The 18,893-nt window shown below is 45.3% G+C and overlaps 1 protein-coding gene across 3 annotated transcripts in view; it reads right to left on the bottom strand.

Annotated features, from left to right (window-relative positions):
• Positions 1 to 807: 807 nt before the first annotated feature.
• Positions 808 to 18,893, bottom strand: part of srgap2 (SLIT-ROBO Rho GTPase activating protein 2) — a 49,767-nt gene continuing 31,681 nt past the window's right edge. The window contains exons 3-23 of one of the 3 annotated variants that reach the window (XM_070903489.1): positions 16,488 to 16,650; positions 13,488 to 13,550; positions 11,549 to 11,764; positions 11,049 to 11,177; positions 10,297 to 10,518; positions 10,042 to 10,143; positions 9,727 to 9,924; positions 9,484 to 9,568; positions 8,907 to 8,934; positions 8,622 to 8,652; positions 7,820 to 7,880; positions 7,523 to 7,600; positions 7,256 to 7,390; positions 7,050 to 7,155; positions 5,014 to 5,238; positions 3,665 to 3,744; positions 3,096 to 3,294; positions 2,461 to 2,598; positions 2,014 to 2,245; positions 1,817 to 1,927; positions 808 to 1,722 (exon numbers count right to left, since the gene is read on the bottom strand). In XM_070903489.1, the coding sequence (XP_070759590.1) occupies positions 1,156 to 1,722; positions 1,817 to 1,927; positions 2,014 to 2,245; positions 2,461 to 2,598; positions 3,096 to 3,294; positions 3,665 to 3,744; positions 5,014 to 5,238; positions 7,050 to 7,155; positions 7,256 to 7,390; positions 7,523 to 7,600; positions 7,820 to 7,880; positions 8,622 to 8,652; positions 8,907 to 8,934; positions 9,484 to 9,568; positions 9,727 to 9,924; positions 10,042 to 10,143; positions 10,297 to 10,518; positions 11,049 to 11,177; positions 11,549 to 11,764; positions 13,488 to 13,550; positions 16,488 to 16,650 (3,169 nt within the window). In that variant the 3' untranslated portion in view covers positions 808 to 1,155. The remainder of the gene's footprint in view (positions 1,723 to 1,816; positions 1,928 to 2,013; positions 2,246 to 2,460; positions 2,599 to 3,095; positions 3,295 to 3,664; positions 3,745 to 5,013; positions 5,239 to 7,049; positions 7,156 to 7,255; positions 7,391 to 7,522; positions 7,601 to 7,819; positions 7,881 to 8,621; positions 8,653 to 8,906; positions 8,935 to 9,483; positions 9,569 to 9,726; positions 9,925 to 10,041; positions 10,144 to 10,296; positions 10,519 to 11,048; positions 11,178 to 11,548; positions 11,765 to 13,487; positions 13,551 to 16,487; positions 16,651 to 18,893) is intronic. The other 2 variants (XM_070903490.1, XM_070903491.1) reach the window with 2 other exon arrangements.

Here is an 18,893-nt window from a genome sequence, read left to right as displayed (position 1 = left end):
GCTGGTACTGCAGAAATATAAACTGATGCAGCCAGCTCGCCATTGTGGCTGCTGTCTATGGCCCCAGCATGCAAGGAAAACCTGAAAGGTGTTTAGCTGCCACAAAACACCACCACACACACACATTTCAAGAAAATGTGTATGTGTGCGTGTGTACAGTCCAACATTGCTTATAAATATGCTGGGTTTCAGTGGTCCTCTACATACATAATAAAGCTGCAGGAGAGAAGCAGCATAATGCCTCAAACTACCAGCTTTCATTATTTTTATTGCTATATTTGGATTTAGAATTACTGTTGGCCATGTTAGGTTTTGCTCCTGCTATGCTCCTGTTGTGGTACTAGTACTGAACAATAATAATAATAATAAAAAAAAAATCACCAACATATCAAACACTGGAGGAAGAGATAAAATAAAGCTCCTGATCACATGACTTACACTGATATTTGGCCCAGTTTTCTTTCCTTTCATCGTCCCAAAAGTCCACCTTTACCTCCAGTCTTCCACTTCTGAAGCAGCAAGTCAGTGTGTTTCATTTCTACGCAGAGTGAGAGCTTAGCATTTCACAGTCTATTCTCAGGAATCAAACACCCCCCCCCTTCCAGTCCGCTAGTCATGGGTCATTAAAAAGAAAAAGAAAAAAAAGAAAAACCTGTCATGTCTACTATACAAAATCAAACAGTGCTTTTTGTTCCTCACTTAGATCTGTATGTAAAGGCAAGTAACACTCTTGCACGCCCACTCAAACACAATTTTCAAACATCACAAACTAGTGTATGTAAGCTGTAGGTCTGTAGGTGTCCATCCTGAGTCCTGTTCCCTTGTAAAAGATTTTAAAATCCAGTTATGCCTGGAATCTCTGTGGTGGCAAAGAAAAAAGCAGTGTCTCTGAAGGGCGTTCACTAATCTACGCCCTGTGATATTTGACTTGTGGTAAGCAGAGCTGCCAGGAGAGAGCAGAAACAACTCTTGACACTCTAAAAGGGAACAATGGAGTCTTAAGAACTCACCTGGACACCAAGAAGTGAATGCTACACATGAGTAGTGGGTTAGGTCTTGTGTGAAACAAATGAAGTGCTTTTCTGCGCCTGCTAGAAGAGCTGTAACAACCGAAGAGTTTGTGAGAATCAGTATCGTGGATCAGATTGAGAGGTCCTAAGCCGGGCAGGATTTGTCGTTAGACTGGGGTGGAGGTGGAGGAGGAGGGGTGTGAGGGAGAGAGTGTGTGTGGCCTGCGAGTGGAGGAGGAGGCGTAGGAGGCACTGTAGAGGTCGGGGAACCCATGGCTGGACTGCCACCTCCTCCTCCGCTCTTTGGGAACACCACCGGCTTGGGCCTCGTTGCTGGGGGGCGCAGCTCTCTGAAGGAAGGTACAGACGAGGAGAGGGAGGAAGAGGAGAGAGAGGGGGAAGTGGTGGAGGGCAGGGGGCTCCGCGGCTGGCTCTTGGCCGGGCGAAAGGAGGAGGGCACATCGCTGGCGGAGGAGGCGCTGCGCTGAAGAGGGTGGGCGTGTGAGGAGCCCCCCTCACTGTCCCGTAACAGACGGGAGTGGAGTGGACTGGAGGGCTCAGAGGCTCCTCCTCCTCCTCCACCACCACCCACGCCTTTCAGCTGCTCCAGGGTGTCCAGGACCACGTCAGGGGTGTGTGTGTGTTTCGAGGTGCTCTGTCTCTCCAACTTACTGAGCTCACTCAGGTCAGAGCTCATCGCAGCCTCAATGTCCTGCAACACGAGAGGCGGACATAAAAGTTAATATTACCTTGTGCACCGGAAGTAGCAGATGGGGATGTGACTGATCTGTGAAATGGAGCCGTACCTGTGAGCTGTGCTCCACCTGGGCTATGACCTCAGGGTCCAGTGGTCTGTGGTTGCTGAAGCTCTTAGAGCGCCCAGCTGTAGTTGTCTTGCGTAGCTGTGGGCTCTCCACCTAAAAGTTCATAATGCCCTCAATTAAATGCTTGCCAAGTTAAAGAACATAGTCCATTCAATACATTGCTGAAGATAAGATGTTACCTTGGTCTTAAGAGAGGAGTGGCGAGTGACTGAGTTGAGGATGCTGTGAGCGCTGACGGGTCGTTTGTCTCCAGTTTCTTTCACCAGAGCTCCACCAACAGGAAGAGAGGCTGTTCTCACACCTCCTCCTCCTCCTCCCCCTACCCCTCCACTTGCTCCTGGACTGGTACTGTCACTCTCTGAGCCCCGGAAGGTTCTTCGGATGCTCCCGGACTCCGGACGTTTCCTCAACCTGAATGAGACAAATATTTCAGTTATATTTTCTGTTATTTACTGTGTTGTTGTGACTCGGTTCAAGTGGTCAGCCAACTCAAGGTAAAAAAAAAGCCTAAAAACAACAATTTTTGGCCCCAAGTTGATTTCCACACTCATTTTACATAAACGGAAAACTAAAGTTGGAAATGAAGATCTCTAATATACTGTTAATAGTCTGCACATAAGACTCACTTGTTCAGGTTGGCCAGGTAGATGTCAGCCACATGAGCTCCAGTAGGAGAGGCAGCACTGCCTCTAGTTGACACCCTCTCCCCCAGCAGGTCCCTGCTGTCCATATCAGGCTTTGGACTTCCCCTGCCCCCGTCGGACCTGAAAAAATTAAGCAACAGTGTATAAATCATCACTGGATTGAGATAGAGGATTGACTGCCTCTCACACTGATGCATTTCTTCTGGAAGACAAAGCTGACTTAAGTGCCATTTTGCATGTAGAAAAATCCTCAAACTTATGTAAACAAACAACTCTGCCCGCATGAACAAAACACGCAAGGTTGACAAGGAAGTTGATCTGCAGCTATGATATGCAGTTTGCTATGTATCATAGCAGCTCAACATCCTTAGCTACCGGGATTTCCAGTGGAGTACTTTCTGCGTTTACTTTTGGTCAGATTAAAGATCAAGTGTCTTTTGTTTTTAGTAGAAGGCTCTTGGCTGTTGATGGAAAGAGTGAGGCGATGAGTAAAATATTATCAACATTCACAACAGACAAAAACATGAGAATTACACCCAGGTTGACAAATAACGTGATTTCTTAATTAATTTGTTATTCTGTTCCTAATGCAGATATTTGACGGGAACACATCTTACATGTCTTGGACCACGATGTACTGGTGCGGCACCAGTCCATCCACTCCGTTATGTCGTCCCTCCCACCAGTCGTCAGAGGCTCGCTGGTACAGAAGCAGAGATGCACCCTTCTTGAAAGATAGCTCCCGACTAGTCCGGCCGGAGTAGTCGAACCGAGCAATGGCTTCGATTGGGTCGCACTCTGAAACAGCCAAGGAGCCTGAGATTCAGAGGATGGTGGACAGACACAGGAAGTGACAGAGAAGCAGGGAGCAGCAACAAATGGGAGAGAAAAGAGAGGTGGAAGAGAGGGGAAGCCAGATTAGTGCAGAGCAGGTTAGTGCTGCTGGATTTGGTGACGAATGTTAAAATTGCTGAGCAGTAACAAAGCAGCATAATTAACAGGTTACTGGGAACAGGATGTGAGCTGGTTTAAACAGTTAGAGCTATAGTAACTGGTGAGAAAAGCAGGAAGAGATCTCATAAACTGGTGACAAGAGTATATACAGTATATAAAGTACATGTGCTACGTGTACTCTGTGTGTGTGTGTGTGTGTGTGTGTGTGTGTGTGTGTGTGTGTGTTATGCACCATCTTCGCTGTTGTGGCTGACAGAGACTGTGTCAGGCGCAGGCTCTTCCACAAGGGGGGGCTCACAGTGTGGACTGTCACTGATGTGGACACAGAGGGCAGATGAGGTTAGAGGACAGAACTGCAAAAGTCTCAGACTGACAACACGTGTTGATGACTCACAGCCTGACCTCATACTGCTCTATTAAAATCACACAAGCTCATGCTGTACGCACCACGCCACAGCTTAGTGTTGAGAGTATAACCACGTTGCAAACGTGTACACTCCTTCTAATAACATTTTTGTTCAAAATGTGGCGTCTGTCTCTGCTTAGATTTTAGGCGCTACGAGACCTAGAGCTGAGTTCAGGTCCATCCTGAGTCCAAGTCACCCTCCATTCACTCAGAAAACTGACCAGACACCAAAGAGAAAGTCTTAAAATGTTTTGATTATTTTGAGTTTTCTTTTTTTTTTTTATTCACTTGTTCAATTATATGTTCTGTACATTTTATTCCTAAACATTCTCTACACTGCCAGAAATGTCGAGTTATGAATACACATAAAAAAAATGTGCCAAAACCACATTCATTATGTATATTGATAACTCTACACCGCCAGGAGTAAAATTCTGTTGTAAGGGGAAATTATGAATGCTTTATTAAGCAATTTAATCATTTGTTTTGCTGGCTTAAGAGTAGTAACATTTGGCTATACTGAATCTAAATTGAGTCTGAAATTAACCAGAGTGTTGAATGTAGACCCACCCCCCCAAGTTGCTGAAACTTCCCAATTCCCAGAAGAAGTACAGTATCTGACCTACATGGTAGCCATGGCCCTGGTTGCAACAAAGCACAGCCATGCCAGTGTGATGATATTTTCTGTCTACACTTTCTACAGTAGAGACTGGGAGCTGCCCCTCCAGCGTGACTTACAGTCTAAACCACTGCACTGACTGGCAGTAATCATAATAACTGGTGCGGAGGCTTGTCATTACAGCAAAATTGAAAGCTGGCCCTTGTGTGCATTGTGGTGTGTGTGAGTGTGTGCATGCTGTGCTCTCCCAGGCTGACGTGATCAGGCGGTACTTTAATCTCCTGTGTGACGGAGGGTAAGCTGATCCTCGTGGCCCCCTGGCCCTGAGTGGAGCAGACAAGCTGAGCCCCCCATCACTCCACGGCAGCCCCTAAATCAACCACCTGCCCCCCTCTTTCTGGCCTACTCATCATCTCCAAGCCCCCTCTAGTTAGGTAACAATTGGACAAGACATTCCCTGCTGTCCTACTAGCTTTAGAAATTCAAATTCCTACCCTACATGACCTATGGCTCCTCAGACTCCCCTCACATACAAACTCTTGTCTCCAGCCCTCACCAGAAGTCGTCTCCAGCTCCAGGGATGGTGTAAATGGGGCCCTGCAGGTCCTGCGGTCCGGGGAAGATGGTGTCATGGTGGATGATGATAGTTTTAATGAGCTCGTTGACGTGGGCCTGGCAAGAGACCTGGTCGTGGCCCTCGGGAACAGACATCAGGGTGGGGCCGAAACAGATGGCCAGGTTGTAGGGGTCCATCATGTTCTCCTCGCTGTACTGAGACAAGCTGGGCGGAAGAGAAAGCAGAGTCATTTAGAGGACATTACCTTATCCTTCTCTCTTTAACATATAATATGTACAAAGCTGACAATGCACACAAACAACCACGACACGTCATTTATAGCCTACATCACCCCGTGCTTGTGAATAAACTGTGAATGCATATCTTTGTATGTCGGATTGCATGACGTCCAACAGTAAACACTACCCAAGCCTTCATCAATGCATCACTTCATTTGTATACTGTGGTGATGGAGGCTCTGATGATGATGATGATGTGTGTGTGTGTGTGTGTGTGTGTGTGTGTGTGTTTGTGTGTGTGTTTGTGTGTTTCAGTGTGTGTGAGAAGAAGCAGGAGTATTGGGGTGACTGTAAATCACTTAAGCGAAAGAAGAAGCTCCCTTGCTGTCTCCACATGAGCTGTCTGAGACCACTTGGTTTACCCAGGAGTCTCAAATTTCAGGTCTCCCACATCCCATGTCTTTTTTGTCTCTCACTCCCTATTGCTACCTCCCTTTACAGACAGGCTTTGTCATGGTTTTTAGGGATGGATTGGACTCCATGGAATGTGTGTCATTTAAAAAGTGTTATTTAATTTCTTATTGAAAAAGCAGTACCTCTGTTCTACTGTTAATACATTTTTCTAATCCTTGAAAAGAAAAGTTGCGCTTTAAAATAAAAATAGTTCAAATAGTTTAAAGTCCTCCTACGACCAATGCGTTTTGGTGGAGATTGTCCTTGTCTTTTTAAAGAGCTTGTGGCTGTTGTGAGGCAATTGAGACATTGTTTGTGATAATGGGCTTTGCAAATAAACTTGAAATGAAAAATGGAATTATTCCTCAAGGAGGGAAGCTTCCAGTTCCTTGAGTAATGAAGAGGCAGATATTCTTTGCACTCTGGACTTTCATCAGGGCACATAGTTGACTTCCCACAAAGGTTAAAGGATGTTTAGATTTGGTGTGAGAAGGCCAAATGGAGGCCTTTTAACCTCATTCTGGTGTTTATGAAACTCTTGAGTGTGTGTGGGGTAAGGTTAGCAGGTCGGAAGAGCGTAAGGAAGCTCCTTGATTCTCTACTTATGTTTCTATTGCACTATCCTGTACGCTGCTGGAACGAAGTAAATTTCTTCGCTGAGGGATCAATAAAGGATTATCTTATCTTATCTTAACTTAACTGTTGAAAAGCAGCTTATCAGGCCCTATTTTTTTTGTAAATTGCTGAGCAACTTTCAGGTTTTATGACAAATTATAGTTACATTTATAGTTACAGTTACATATTAATAGTTGCAGTCTTTTTCCTCCCTATGACATGCTTACAGTAGGGACTGATGAAGGTTGGGTGCTCAGCTGAGACTATTTAGTGTTCTTTGTGTGAGATCATTGTAAAGTGAACCAGATGAAGCCTGAGGTGAAATGTATGATTCACATAGTAGCACGTGTGATAAATATGAACTTTTGAAGAATTTTGACACAAGCCTTTCAGTCTGCAATACTCTACTTTTCTTTATATCATAGTTTCTTTCCTGAGACTGTGTCACAGAGGTGTTGGTTTAAACTCAGTGGTTGTTTCTGAGATCATAGCTTTTGATGTTTGGCTGCTACCATGAATTGTATGCCTCAGGCCTGAGGATATTGTGACGCTCAAATATAAAAAGAGGTGACTGTCAGACCGGTTTTACTGACATTCTGCTAATGGCTGTTCAAAGTGTAGCTGAAGTGAAATAGTTCTTTGGTTTTTCTCCTGTCAGGTCATGTAATGCATGACTTACATTACAGCCATGTAATGTGTGTGTGTGTGTGTGTGGGTCCTGCTACTCACTGGTTGAGGAAGGCGAATAGGTATCTCATAATGATGAGGGTTTTGCTCTGCAGAGATTGCAGAACTTTCTTAATGTGGACTGCCCGCTCCTGGAGGCTCTCCATCGCTGGAAAATAACACGGCCATGACACCCAGGAGATTACTCACACAATCGAGCACATAAATACACACTCACACAAACAGACAAAAAAGGATGAGAGACTTACAGACACAGGATATGAGGTCATGGAAGACTTCCTTAGGGAAGAGGGCGTGGTCCAGTCCTCTGAAGTAGAGCTTCAGGACGCCAGCAATGGAGTCCATGTCGTGGTCATTCTGGTCCCCTGCCAGTGGGTCCTCACCTATATCCGGACACGGAGACACAGAGAAGAGGGAGGAGGAGGAGGAGGGAGTGGGAGAGAAAAGATAATAAAGCACTGGGCAAACTCCGGCTGTTTAAAATGCTCATGTTTCCTGCTGGATGATAGTCTTACCTCTCTCAAAGGCATTCTTGATGTCATTAACTTCCACCTGAGAGCCCGACACTCTGAAGATGCCCTCATGCTGCAGACCTACACAGACACAAACACACACAGGTGTTAAATTACAATTTTATTTTCAGGATTTTGCATTTCCATTTAATTCTGTCTGTTAAAAGCTAAGAAGTTCTGTTAAGATTCCCAGTTTAATTTTACTCAGAACCAATCACACTTGACATAACAATGCAACCAATCAGCGCAGCAGGAAAAGCTGATGCTAAACCTATCACTTCAACGGAGAACTTCACTCACCATGGCGACTGATGAAGCGGATGCAGCTCTCAACCATCAGAGGAATGGCTTCACCAGAGTCCTAAAATAGAGGGGAGAAGAATTACTCCCGATAGAGGAAGACAAGACAGGAGACCAGCGCACTTCTTGTCAGGAGGATTTCCGCACACACGTCTGCACACGCACATGCATCGGTGCACAAATTTATGTACGGGGGAGTGGGTGGGCTCTATACCCAGCTGTTGCTAGGAGACGGTGCTTTTTTCCTTTTCCCTTTGTTTGTTTGGGGTCTCCAGAAATCTCTGGGAGGTAACACCGTGGAATGCATGTTGGACTGTATATGTGCACTGTTATGTGAATCCCATTGTGGTTTTAATATTTTAAAACCTTGACTATCACGAGAAATGAACGATCAAATTGATTTCTCTGTAAAGTGAGAGCTGATGGCCAAAACACAAGCCAGCCACAAGGGGGAGCCACAAACATGAGATTTTCCTGGCAGAGCAGTTGCTTTTGATCACTGATGTGTTGTTTCAGATTGCGTGACAGTGCAGCAGCAGACTGTGCGGATTCATATATATATATATATATATATATATACATATGTATATATATATACACACACACACACATTTGTGTTTTGGGTTAGATGTGATAATAACGAAAGTGGTGTCAACCTCTAGGTGCCAATACATCCTGCGGGGGGAGGATAGTGTGAGAAAACATGTGGCTTGAGTTAAAAACAAAGCTATGGCGGCTCTGAACTGAGAAGCTGACAGCCGCTCCGAACATACACAGACACACTCTTATGACAGTTAATTACCTGCTTCCGTACCGACGAGTTTCTCCGTCCACTACGCAGAGGGAGAGAGGGGAGAGAAAGAAACGGCACTCTGTCATTATGTCTCCGGAGAAAGTCTATTTATAATCACAACTCTGGTAACGCTCTATTTGTATACACAGACACATATGCACATGTGTTGAGAATATCTATAAACAGTGACAGGGAAAATAATACCCCTGGCTGCCAAGAAATCAAGCTTAAACGCCGCTATAGTATATGCGAGTGTGTGTGTGTGAGCATATTTCCTTCCTCCACCACACCTACCTGGCAAGGCAACAGTCAGTCTTCTGACCTAAAGGAGGGAGAAGCAGGAAGAGGGGGAGGGGGGAGAGAGAGAGAGAGAGATAGACAGTTATAGTAGAAGCAAGACACATGAGGAAACAGCTCCAGATGGACTGAAACAGGGAAACAAACTTCCCTCTTAAGCTGTACACACACACAGTTTAAGAGATGTTTTCCTGCAAGGTTGTGGAAATGCAGACACGTTCGGCCCAGAGGAAACCCCCCCTCCTCACACTTAAACCACACAGCTGCATCCACATATGGTCACTGTCTCTGTGACCTAGTCCTCCACACACTCACTCACTCACTCACTCACTCACAGCTTATTAGATCTATTAAAGATCTTCTTCCCTGCATGGGCCCTGATGTGTCCCACTAAACCACTCATCTCTCTGATCTGCTCCCTATTCTGCCTCAGGGCACCAGGCCTTTCCTGAATCCATCTCCCCCCTACTGGGGGGCTCCCAGTACACACACACACACACACACACACACACACAGACAGGACACAAGGACAATGTCTGAAAGGTATGAAGGACACCGTGACGGCCCCACTCACTCTCTCCCAGGGTCTTCTCAATGAGGTCATGCTTGGCCTCCAGTTTGGTGATCAGGTTCCTGCCTTCCAGAAACTCCTTCAGCTTCTACAAGACACAACAACAAGACAACACACACACTGGAGTCACAATGTTTGCACATTATGCTCATATATAACTGCAGTAAAGCTTACAGCTCCGTCACTTAGAGGCTTGATCCCACTAATGCTCCTGACAAATCATCGATGACCATAACTAGCACTGACCGTGAAGTAAAACTGCTCCGTCTCCTGCTGATTGGCCCGTCGCTTGGCCAGGCTGGGCTTGCTGAGATAGGATTCGCTGAAGGTGGACTTGACAGACTCCATGCTGTTGCTGTGGTGGAAGCACTCAGAGACGTCATAGTCCTCCACCGTCACCATGTCTTGGATGGTGGACAGAGTGGCCTCCATGGTTTTCTTCACCTGATGGGCAGTAAAGTGGAAAGAATATGAAATGATATAAAACAAAAGCTGTGATTAGCACGTAACGCAAGATGAACCAGATTGAATGATATCAGAGGAAGGAGAGAGATGTCTGACCTCTTCATTCTCAATCTTGAGTGTGGAGAGGCGGGATTGCAGCTGTTGACACCTCTGGAGCAGCTCGCCTTCCACTGGCTGCTGTGCACACATCACTCCCATCTACACAAACAAACAGTAGAAAGTGAGACAGTTAACAAATTGAGATAACAGCATCACAAAAAACGCCTGATTCTGCCCTCCCCAGTGTGCAGGCACTGTATTTATCCCTGAAGAAAAGACACATAATGACTCGAGCACTAGAACTGCACTCACTGTGTCTCCCATGTGGGACTGGAAGTCAAAGCGTGCTGGGGGGCAGAAGACGTTGTTGTAGGTCTCCATCAGTTTCTGTTTGTCCCCATTGGGCTCCAGGCTCTCTGCGGCTCCCTCCAATGTCTCCAGGCCGGAGTGTTTGGACGTCTCTACGTTCTGTTCTGCAGATAGGTAGGTCCTCAGGGCGCGGAGCAGGCTGGCATGGTAGCCTAGGTCACAGCACTGTCATACACACAAAAAAACCCAAAACACATAAACACATGTGGCATGGCATGCAAACACTGTGGGTAAAAGAAAATCAAGGGGAGAGAAATCATGTCAGTGGATGCCCCCTACAGTTTTGCAATTACAGTGGTACTACCATGAGCGTATCTGTGTTATTTTGAGAACTGCTGCACTGTACGTTTCATCAATCTATATAGTAATGGCTCACATATCACATGATACATCCCTCTTGGGCACAACATCACCCTGATGTGAGGAGTGTTGGGAGGCAAAGAGACAAAGAAGAGAAAACATGCAGAGAGGGTGACCAGTCTACTGCCTTCATTAGGAGCACTGAAGCTAATGTGAAGAGACTGACCGAGGGGCTACCACTGGCTAGAACCCAGGGACACTAGCGCGCACACACACACACACACACACACACACACACACACAGACACACAGACACACAGACACACACACACACACTCACTATGTCTACAAATGTTAGCTGCTCCCACAGAGCAACAGAGTGTGTTTATACTCACGTCAATGATGTCGGAGAGGTCGTGGATGTAATATTTGAAGACACAGCCATTGGTGGCTTCAAGAGCGAGCAGGTACTCATTCCTGGCTTTGATGGCCTTCAGCCTGTTCTCTGTGTACTTAGCTTGTCTCTGATAGGAGAGAGACAGAGAGAGAAAAAGAGAGATCGTAAAGGAGAGAAGGAAATAAATCAGGCAAGAAGGAAAGAAGAAGGGTAATGACAGGTAGAGAGAGGGAAGGAAGGGAGAGGGATAATAGGTGTTAGAGTGAAACGCCTCAGTATTGATTATGGATAATAAGAAGTGGAGAACCATGTTGGCGTGACAGGCCCCACCTGTAGCAGACATGGTTAGCAATAAGCCAGTCGTGCACTCATAAATCATTCATGAGACACACACTCTGTAAGTCAGTGTGACAACAGGTGGAGCACTCTGAAGCAGCTTTTCTCTCTCTACTCGTTGCCCTCCATTTCCCCTCCCCCGGCAGGTCTGGCCCCGCTCACCTTCTCCTTCATCTTCTCGATTTTTTTGACACTGGAGCGCCGGACGGGTTTCTCGTCGCTCTTGATGCTGGCCAAGGTGTCCGGGGAGCGCGGCGTCTGCCGGTCGTCTTGTCGACCGGAGCGTCCCATCTGCTTCTCCTCCTGCTTCTCCGCCTCCTTCAGCTTGGACTCAGCATTGATGCTGTCAGTGTTGTACATGTGGTATGTCTTCATCACCTGGGAACAAGGGTTGAGATTTGCAGGCAAACATAAGACTGTGTGCTTTTCCCCCCAGTGTGTTGCTTACTTCGTTTTTTTGGCTCTGGATCAAAAGGTGGGATTTACGCTAGTCAGCACAATGAGGAGAGTGGAGCATTGAGGCTCAATACACAAAGATTTTTTGGAATGAACCTCCAGCGAATGAGTCACACGACCAGCCTCCTCCACTGTGCAACACTGCTGTGCTGCTTGGACATGGTGGTATGAGTTTGACATGACGACTTAAACACATGAAACGAGTGTGCGTGTGCAGAGTCAGCCTTATTTCAGTGACCACCACCAGAGTCATCATTATACAGCTCAAACCCTTCCACAACACTGCAGACAGACACACTGGCCTGTCTATGAGTATGCATGCGAGCATGTGCGCGTCACTCAAACCAGATCTATTTCTATCTCTTACTATATACTATAATTACAGCATAAGACGTGCTTTTATGGGCCTGGCTGAGCTGAAGCTCAGAGCTGTGCTGTGGGGGGAAATTTTGTGCCCACACACACACACACACACACACACACACACACACACACACACGGAGACACACAGAGACACACACAGACACACACACGGAGACACACAGACACACACACACACACACACAGACAGACACACAGACAGCGAAACACTCTCTGAACACTCTGATTGCCTCAGTCCTTTTGGCAGTACCATGGACATGTGTAACCAGACGCTATGATGCCCCTGACAGCGTGAGAAGACCAAAACAGCAGACAGTGATGATGTCTGAAATATCAATGATTCAATCAGACAGTCCAATTGGTAAGGAACAACAGTGCCTTACAGAAGCGTGAGTGTACAGTATAGTGTCATTCTTTAAATCGATTTATAGAACATACTGTAGACAACAAGAGTCTACAGACAGGCTAGCGACTACTTAAGGACAGTGGGGCTTTGAGCTAAATGCTAATGTCAGCCTGCATGCTAACACGCTCACAATGCCAACATGTTGATGTTTGGAGGGTATAAAATTTACGATGATCACCATGATTTTGTTTGCGTCATTGATCACCAAAGTTGTACAATTCATCTGGAGGGAACCAGATGAGTGTGTGTACCAAAATTTCATGGCAATCCATCCAATAGTTTTGAGGCATTTCACTCAAAACCATAAATGTCAACCTGCTGGCGGCGCAAGAGGAGAAGTCAGGGAATCACCAATGTCATTGTGCATCAACCTCTGGGGACCATGAATGTTTATCCAAAATTTCATGGCAATCCATCCAATAGTTAATTATTAATATATTTCAGTCTGGACCAAAGTGGTGAAGAACAGCTATCCCTCGAGCTGAGCTGCTAGTGTGGCTAAACATCCTTAATCTTTAGCTGACTGTAGCCAAAATGCCTCCTTTATCTCCATGTCATGTTTTTGTGTTGTCTAAAAGCTGTTTGGTGTCTTTTTGGTTTATTTTATATATTTGTAAAATAATTTGTACCTTTTTACCTCTCCTTGTAGTAACATACTTTGTATCTTTGGTTTTCAAATATCCTGTTAAATAAGCACCTTTTCAAAGCAGTATCCCATAACATCTGTGAGGAACAGACTGCTAACCCTGACACCGCAACAGCAATGCTCTCCCCGCTGAGCTGCACGAGGTGCAAGAGATCACAACATATAATTATGGATCTGCAGATTGTGATTGCAATGTTGGTGGTTTCTCTTACCGTGTAGAGCTCATTAAGAACTTTCATCAGGTCCTCTTGCAGCTGTACGCCGACCTCTTTGCTCTGAAGAGACAAAAGAGAGATCCATGTGAACAAAGATCCCCAACCATTAGCTCATTACTTGCAGGTTCAACCGTCTGTCCATCTCTCTGTCAACTGATGACATCCACACCCACTCAGTCACGTGGTCAACCCACTGCCCCATCATCAATCAAGACTACATTGTCTGGCTAAATGGGAGTGGAGGAGTTGCTAGTCCAGATAAATGAGCAAGGCAGTAATGGACTTGATGAATGTGGAGTTAGAGGAGGAAGCTACAGATACTGATCTTTACATGTTGGAAGGGAGGAAAAAAGAGCAAGACAGAGAGCGCAAGAGGACAACAGAGCCGAAGACAGAGGGCATGACGACGAAGTTGCAAAAACAAAAAAAACAAAAAAAACAAAAAAAGGAGACAAAGAGGGAAGACAGGGAGTAATACAGGCACTAACATTCTCCAGGCATAACTGCTGGGAGCCACCAGTGACTGATGACTTCACAGCAACCCACAGATCAGTGGACTCCACACACATACGTGTGCACAAGAGTACATGCACACAAGCATTCACAGCTCCTCTTATACTTTTAAATACATATGTTGGGACTCTCCCTAACCACTAAAAAGGCCACCATTCACACTGGGTTTTAATACTGACACAAAGAGAGGCATAAACTAGCTACAAAGGAGGCATGTGTGCAGACAGGTAAGAGAAAGCAGGGGACAAGCATAAAGGGAAATAAAGGAGGAGACAGAAAAAAGCAAAGAAAGTCAACTGAAAAAAAAAAAAGGTTAAGGAATGCAGAATGAAAGCAAGAACAGATTTCGGCAGCGCATGTTGAGCATCGGTTTTCTCCTGGAAGAGGGCACAGAAGGGGGGGTGGGGTCGGGTGTAATGGGGGTCCAGAGGTGACGTGGTAAAAAAAAAGAAAAAGTGAAGTGTGGGAAGTTGCCTCATGAAATAAAGGTGGAAAAATTGAAGGAAAAGTGAGGGAGAAGGAGCTGTTTACATGCTGACGGGGAGAGAAAAATGAACTGAACAAATGAATGACTATTAGGGGGAACAGAGGGAGGAAGAGACAGGGCAGAGATTTAGGGAAGCACAGCAGACGAAAGAGGTAACAGGATAATTGAGGTTGTCCTGCCCTCGCTCTTTAAAGTGCTGAAGGAGGCTCATATTAGGTGACAACCAGCCAGACTACAGCCAATAAAAAAGTAATCCGCCATGGCTGAGCCCTGCTATCTATCAACTGTGGATCTTGACCTTTGCACTCCTCGTCTTGCCTGTGGTCGTCTAACTGGCTCTGCCAGACCGCAACAAAAACTAGCAACTATCCATTAGCCCTGATGTCTGTGGTCCAGGTTGAGACTGTGTTCTCATTAATACAGTCTGACTCATAAGCGCTTCCTCTGCTTCAGTGACAAGAACTTAAACACGCTCCCGCTGTGCTAACAGTATCATTCTGCACTACTTTCGACACTGACTGAGATGAATGTGTTGACTTCTCTAATATGGGCCGTGTTGTTCGTCTCCAGTTGTGTGTGTGTGTGTGTGTGTGTGTGTGTGTGTATGTGTGTGCTGTGTGTGTCATGGCCCCTGGCACTACTGGTATTCATGCCACTGACTGGAAATGTTATAAATGAACTAATTATCTACTTAATTAGCCATCAGAGCATTCTCTGTGTGTATGTGTGCAGCCTATTTATGACCCAGACATGATGGAAGCAACCCTCATACCAAAGAACAACCAGCCGTAATAAAAATAGAAATCAATGTCCATGACTGAACTGAAGAGGGAGGGGGGAAAAAGGTGTTCTTTTTGTACTGGTGCATCAGACAGGCAGAAAAATGAGGGTGGAGGTTTGTGTGTGTGTTCTCATCGCCTACGATCAGACTGTAAATGTAGTTCAAAGACAACCTATCGGGCTGGAAATCAGCAGCCTCTGCCATGACATTCCAGGCACAGACTGCTTCACTTTGCCTTCCACACACGCACTTATCTTACCATACTTGTGAAGGCTTTCCACTCTTTTCTATGCTTACCTTAAACGTAACCCTTGATATTGTAACCTGAACCCAATTCTAATTTTAAAGCCAGATAGAAGCATGCAAGGGATGCATGTAAACCAAAACAAGAAAAGGGGTTGCCCTAAACAAATTATGTTTATGTAATCCAACTGTTAAAACTACAGTAGTATCTCAATGTGATGCCCTGACCCTCTGAACATATACAGCCTGGAGACGAACCACTGTCTCTCAGGACTCAGCCTTGGTATTTGCTCTACAAGGTCACAGTAAGCTCTGATCTCCAGAGAAATCGCTTCATCCCCTGTCTCTTTTCTCTCTTGTCCTCTCATATTGTTCTTCCTCCACATCCTCACCATCACTCTGCCGTCGTCTCGTTTCTCTCAGACTGGCGAGGCAGAGATCAGAGGAGACAAGAATGAGGCTACTGTGTGAACCACAGACAACATAAACCCTTCTGGCCTGAGGTTCAGCTGACTTGCTGTCAATCAATATATCAGCCAAGACAGAAAACAGATGCTGGAGAGATGGACGGACAGGGCAAAAGTATGACATGGATTCAGCGCATCAGACTGTAGTTGCCACTGTGATATACAGGTGCTGTACCCTCAATAGGTACTCAAAACAATGCAAACATTAAACAGAATTAGTTATTGTTAGACACAAACTTCACAAAACGTAATTCTCACCCAATGCCTCAACAGCCATTTATTACAAAAATATTTAAAAGACTAGCTTGAGGTATGGTTCATATCCTTGTACTGTATTTACCAACACATACTGTACATCTCATGTTGTCAGGCTTGATGCAGGTTGAGGAGCAGGTACCGACCCTTTGCACCCCTTCAAAATATCCCTACATACGTAAAAACAAAGACTTTGGAAGAGGTGTGATCCATAAACCAGCTGTGTCTGTGTGTGTTTGAGTGTGTGTTACCTTCTTGAAGAGGCGTCCTGAGTCCTCGCTGATCTGTGCGAAGCGGGGAATGATGTTGTTGAGGTAGAGGTCGGACAGAGTGGCATGGTCGCGGCTCTCCCTCTTCACCTGAAGCAGCAGCAGGTTCCAGCAGTTCACAGGGGATAAGATGCTCTGCTCCTTCCTGCACACAGAGAAACAGAGAGGCTTACAATGGATTCAGGGGCCTCCAAGCATCCTTTTAGATAAATGACTAGCATTAAGTCTCTTTCATCTTCTAATTTCCCTCTTTTCATCCTGCTGATAGATGCACGCACACACCTATACACACAGGCCTACTTCATGTAAAATATAGAGACAAGCACACTGTACAAAAACACTCTTCACACACTGTTTTCACAAAGATGAGCCAAGGCATTGGGATAAAAGACAGGGAGGGAGAGAACAGCAACTCTCACACACACACACACACACACACACACACACACACACACACACACACGGTCGGTGAGCCAGCCCAAACAGGGGATTCAGCCAGAGTACAAAACGCAGCAGGAAGAGGTAAGACTCCCCCACAAGCACAGCTGTCGCAGAAAGAAACAAGAAAAAAAAGCAGAGAGAAGTGAAAAAGAGACTTAAAGAGAGAGATTTAAAGACTGGAATGAATTCACTAACAGTCTAATAGCTCAATACTGTTTCATTGTCTTTGCTTCAAGTGCCCATAAAGACTTAAAGACTTTACACAAATGCAAGGCTGTCAATGCCCTGCTTACACGACAACACAACCCCTTTCAGAGTGTGCGCACACAATATGTGTGACTGTGTGTGTGTGTGTGTGTGTGTGTGTACAGTAAGTGTTATGGATGATCCATGGATGATCTAGTGGGCAAAATGGATGACGAGTGAGTGTAAGTGGATGAAAGAAGGTCTTTGTGCCATTAAAAGCAGCTTTAACTGGATAGAGACAGCAAAGAGCTGCAAGGCATTTACATCACACACACACACAGATGGGGGTCAGGAAAAGTAGAGCAGTGACCCAAGCATACACAAGGTCAGACAGACAGAGAAAGTCTTTGACCGAGGGGTATAGAGTGTGTGAGGAAGTGTGTGTGTGTGTGTGTGTGTGTGTGGGGGGGGGGGGGGGTCTGATGAGATGAGTCATAGACAGTGATGTGATATGCTGGTACTGGCTGTCACTGGTCAGATGGTCAGATGACTAACTGAGTGTAATAACAGTCATGATTTCAAGGAAAAGAGAGGAAAAAAATCCACCTACACATATTACAAAGCTCAAATACTGAAACTCTCCACGTGTCGCATGCTAAACTTGAGCAACGGTCATGTGGACACACGTATGTTTGTATCACCTTCTGCTCCAACTTCTCTGCTGTCTGTTTCCTTTCCGGCGTGTCTGTCTTCACTGGTTGCACAACATTTTTGTCCACCGAAACAGGGCCACAGTTCCTCTATTTGCTCAAGCAACCGGTCCTCTCCGCCTCCATGTGACATGTCACCCTCAGCCCACCAGTGATCACCATGGTAATGGCACTGCAGCACCGGGTGAAATATCACCTAACTCTCTCTAACCCTCAGCTATCGCAAGGTAAACACTGAAATGTCACTGGCCCTCCGAAGGTCACATGGTGCAGGCTGGGAACATAGCCAGTCCTCAGGTCAGGTGCTGCCTGTGACTCATGTTGGAGGGAAAATGCTAAATGGTCATTTACATTCAGGATCAAAACGCGTAGCATTAGACAGGGCGGCACTGCTGGCAGTTTTATGCAGCTGATGCAAACTGAACAGTTAAAAGCTCCAACTGAACTCAACATTAGGTCCAACCGTTCTATCGAGGCAACAGGCAACTGATACAATTGTATAGTAAAAAGATTTTTATAATAAAAGAAACCAGTTTGTAGTATGTAGAAAGAGAACAGCCTTTGTTTTCATTAGATTTAGGGTGCAATGAACAGCAGCTTATCATGTAGATCAAGATGGGATATTTTATGATTCTTTTTTTCGGTAAAAAGGTAAAATAAAAAGGAAAAAAGGATGTTCTCTATGTTGCCATGCTGAAGTTAAATGTTCACTCTTGTTTTTACTTGATTTGGTAATACTAGCATTAACCATTCCTCCCTGAAAGGGATTATTTTCATCCAGAGATTGTTGTATTAATACAGTTTTAAGTGAAGTTTAGGTTTATCGAGTCCTCCCTCTGGTCCACCATATTGTAAACAATACAAGTGTGTTGATGCATGTGAAAACAAAGAGTAGACTAAACTCAGCTTTCACATACAGAATCTATAAGTAGAATCAAAAAGGCTGTTTCCTAATGAATCCCCTGTTCTTATAAATGTGATTATGTTAGTATTTTCCAGCACCATTAACAAAGTAAATACATAACAGAGGGAGAGCAGAAAAAAAAGTGCA

This window comes from Enoplosus armatus, chromosome 3, assembly GCF_043641665.1.
Source record: "Enoplosus armatus isolate fEnoArm2 chromosome 3, fEnoArm2.hap1, whole genome shotgun sequence".
Lineage (NCBI taxonomy): Eukaryota > Metazoa > Chordata > Actinopteri > Centrarchiformes > Enoplosidae > Enoplosus > Enoplosus armatus.
Note: the sequence above shows the minus strand (reverse complement) of the source record. Positions and strands in the feature narration are given on the sequence as shown.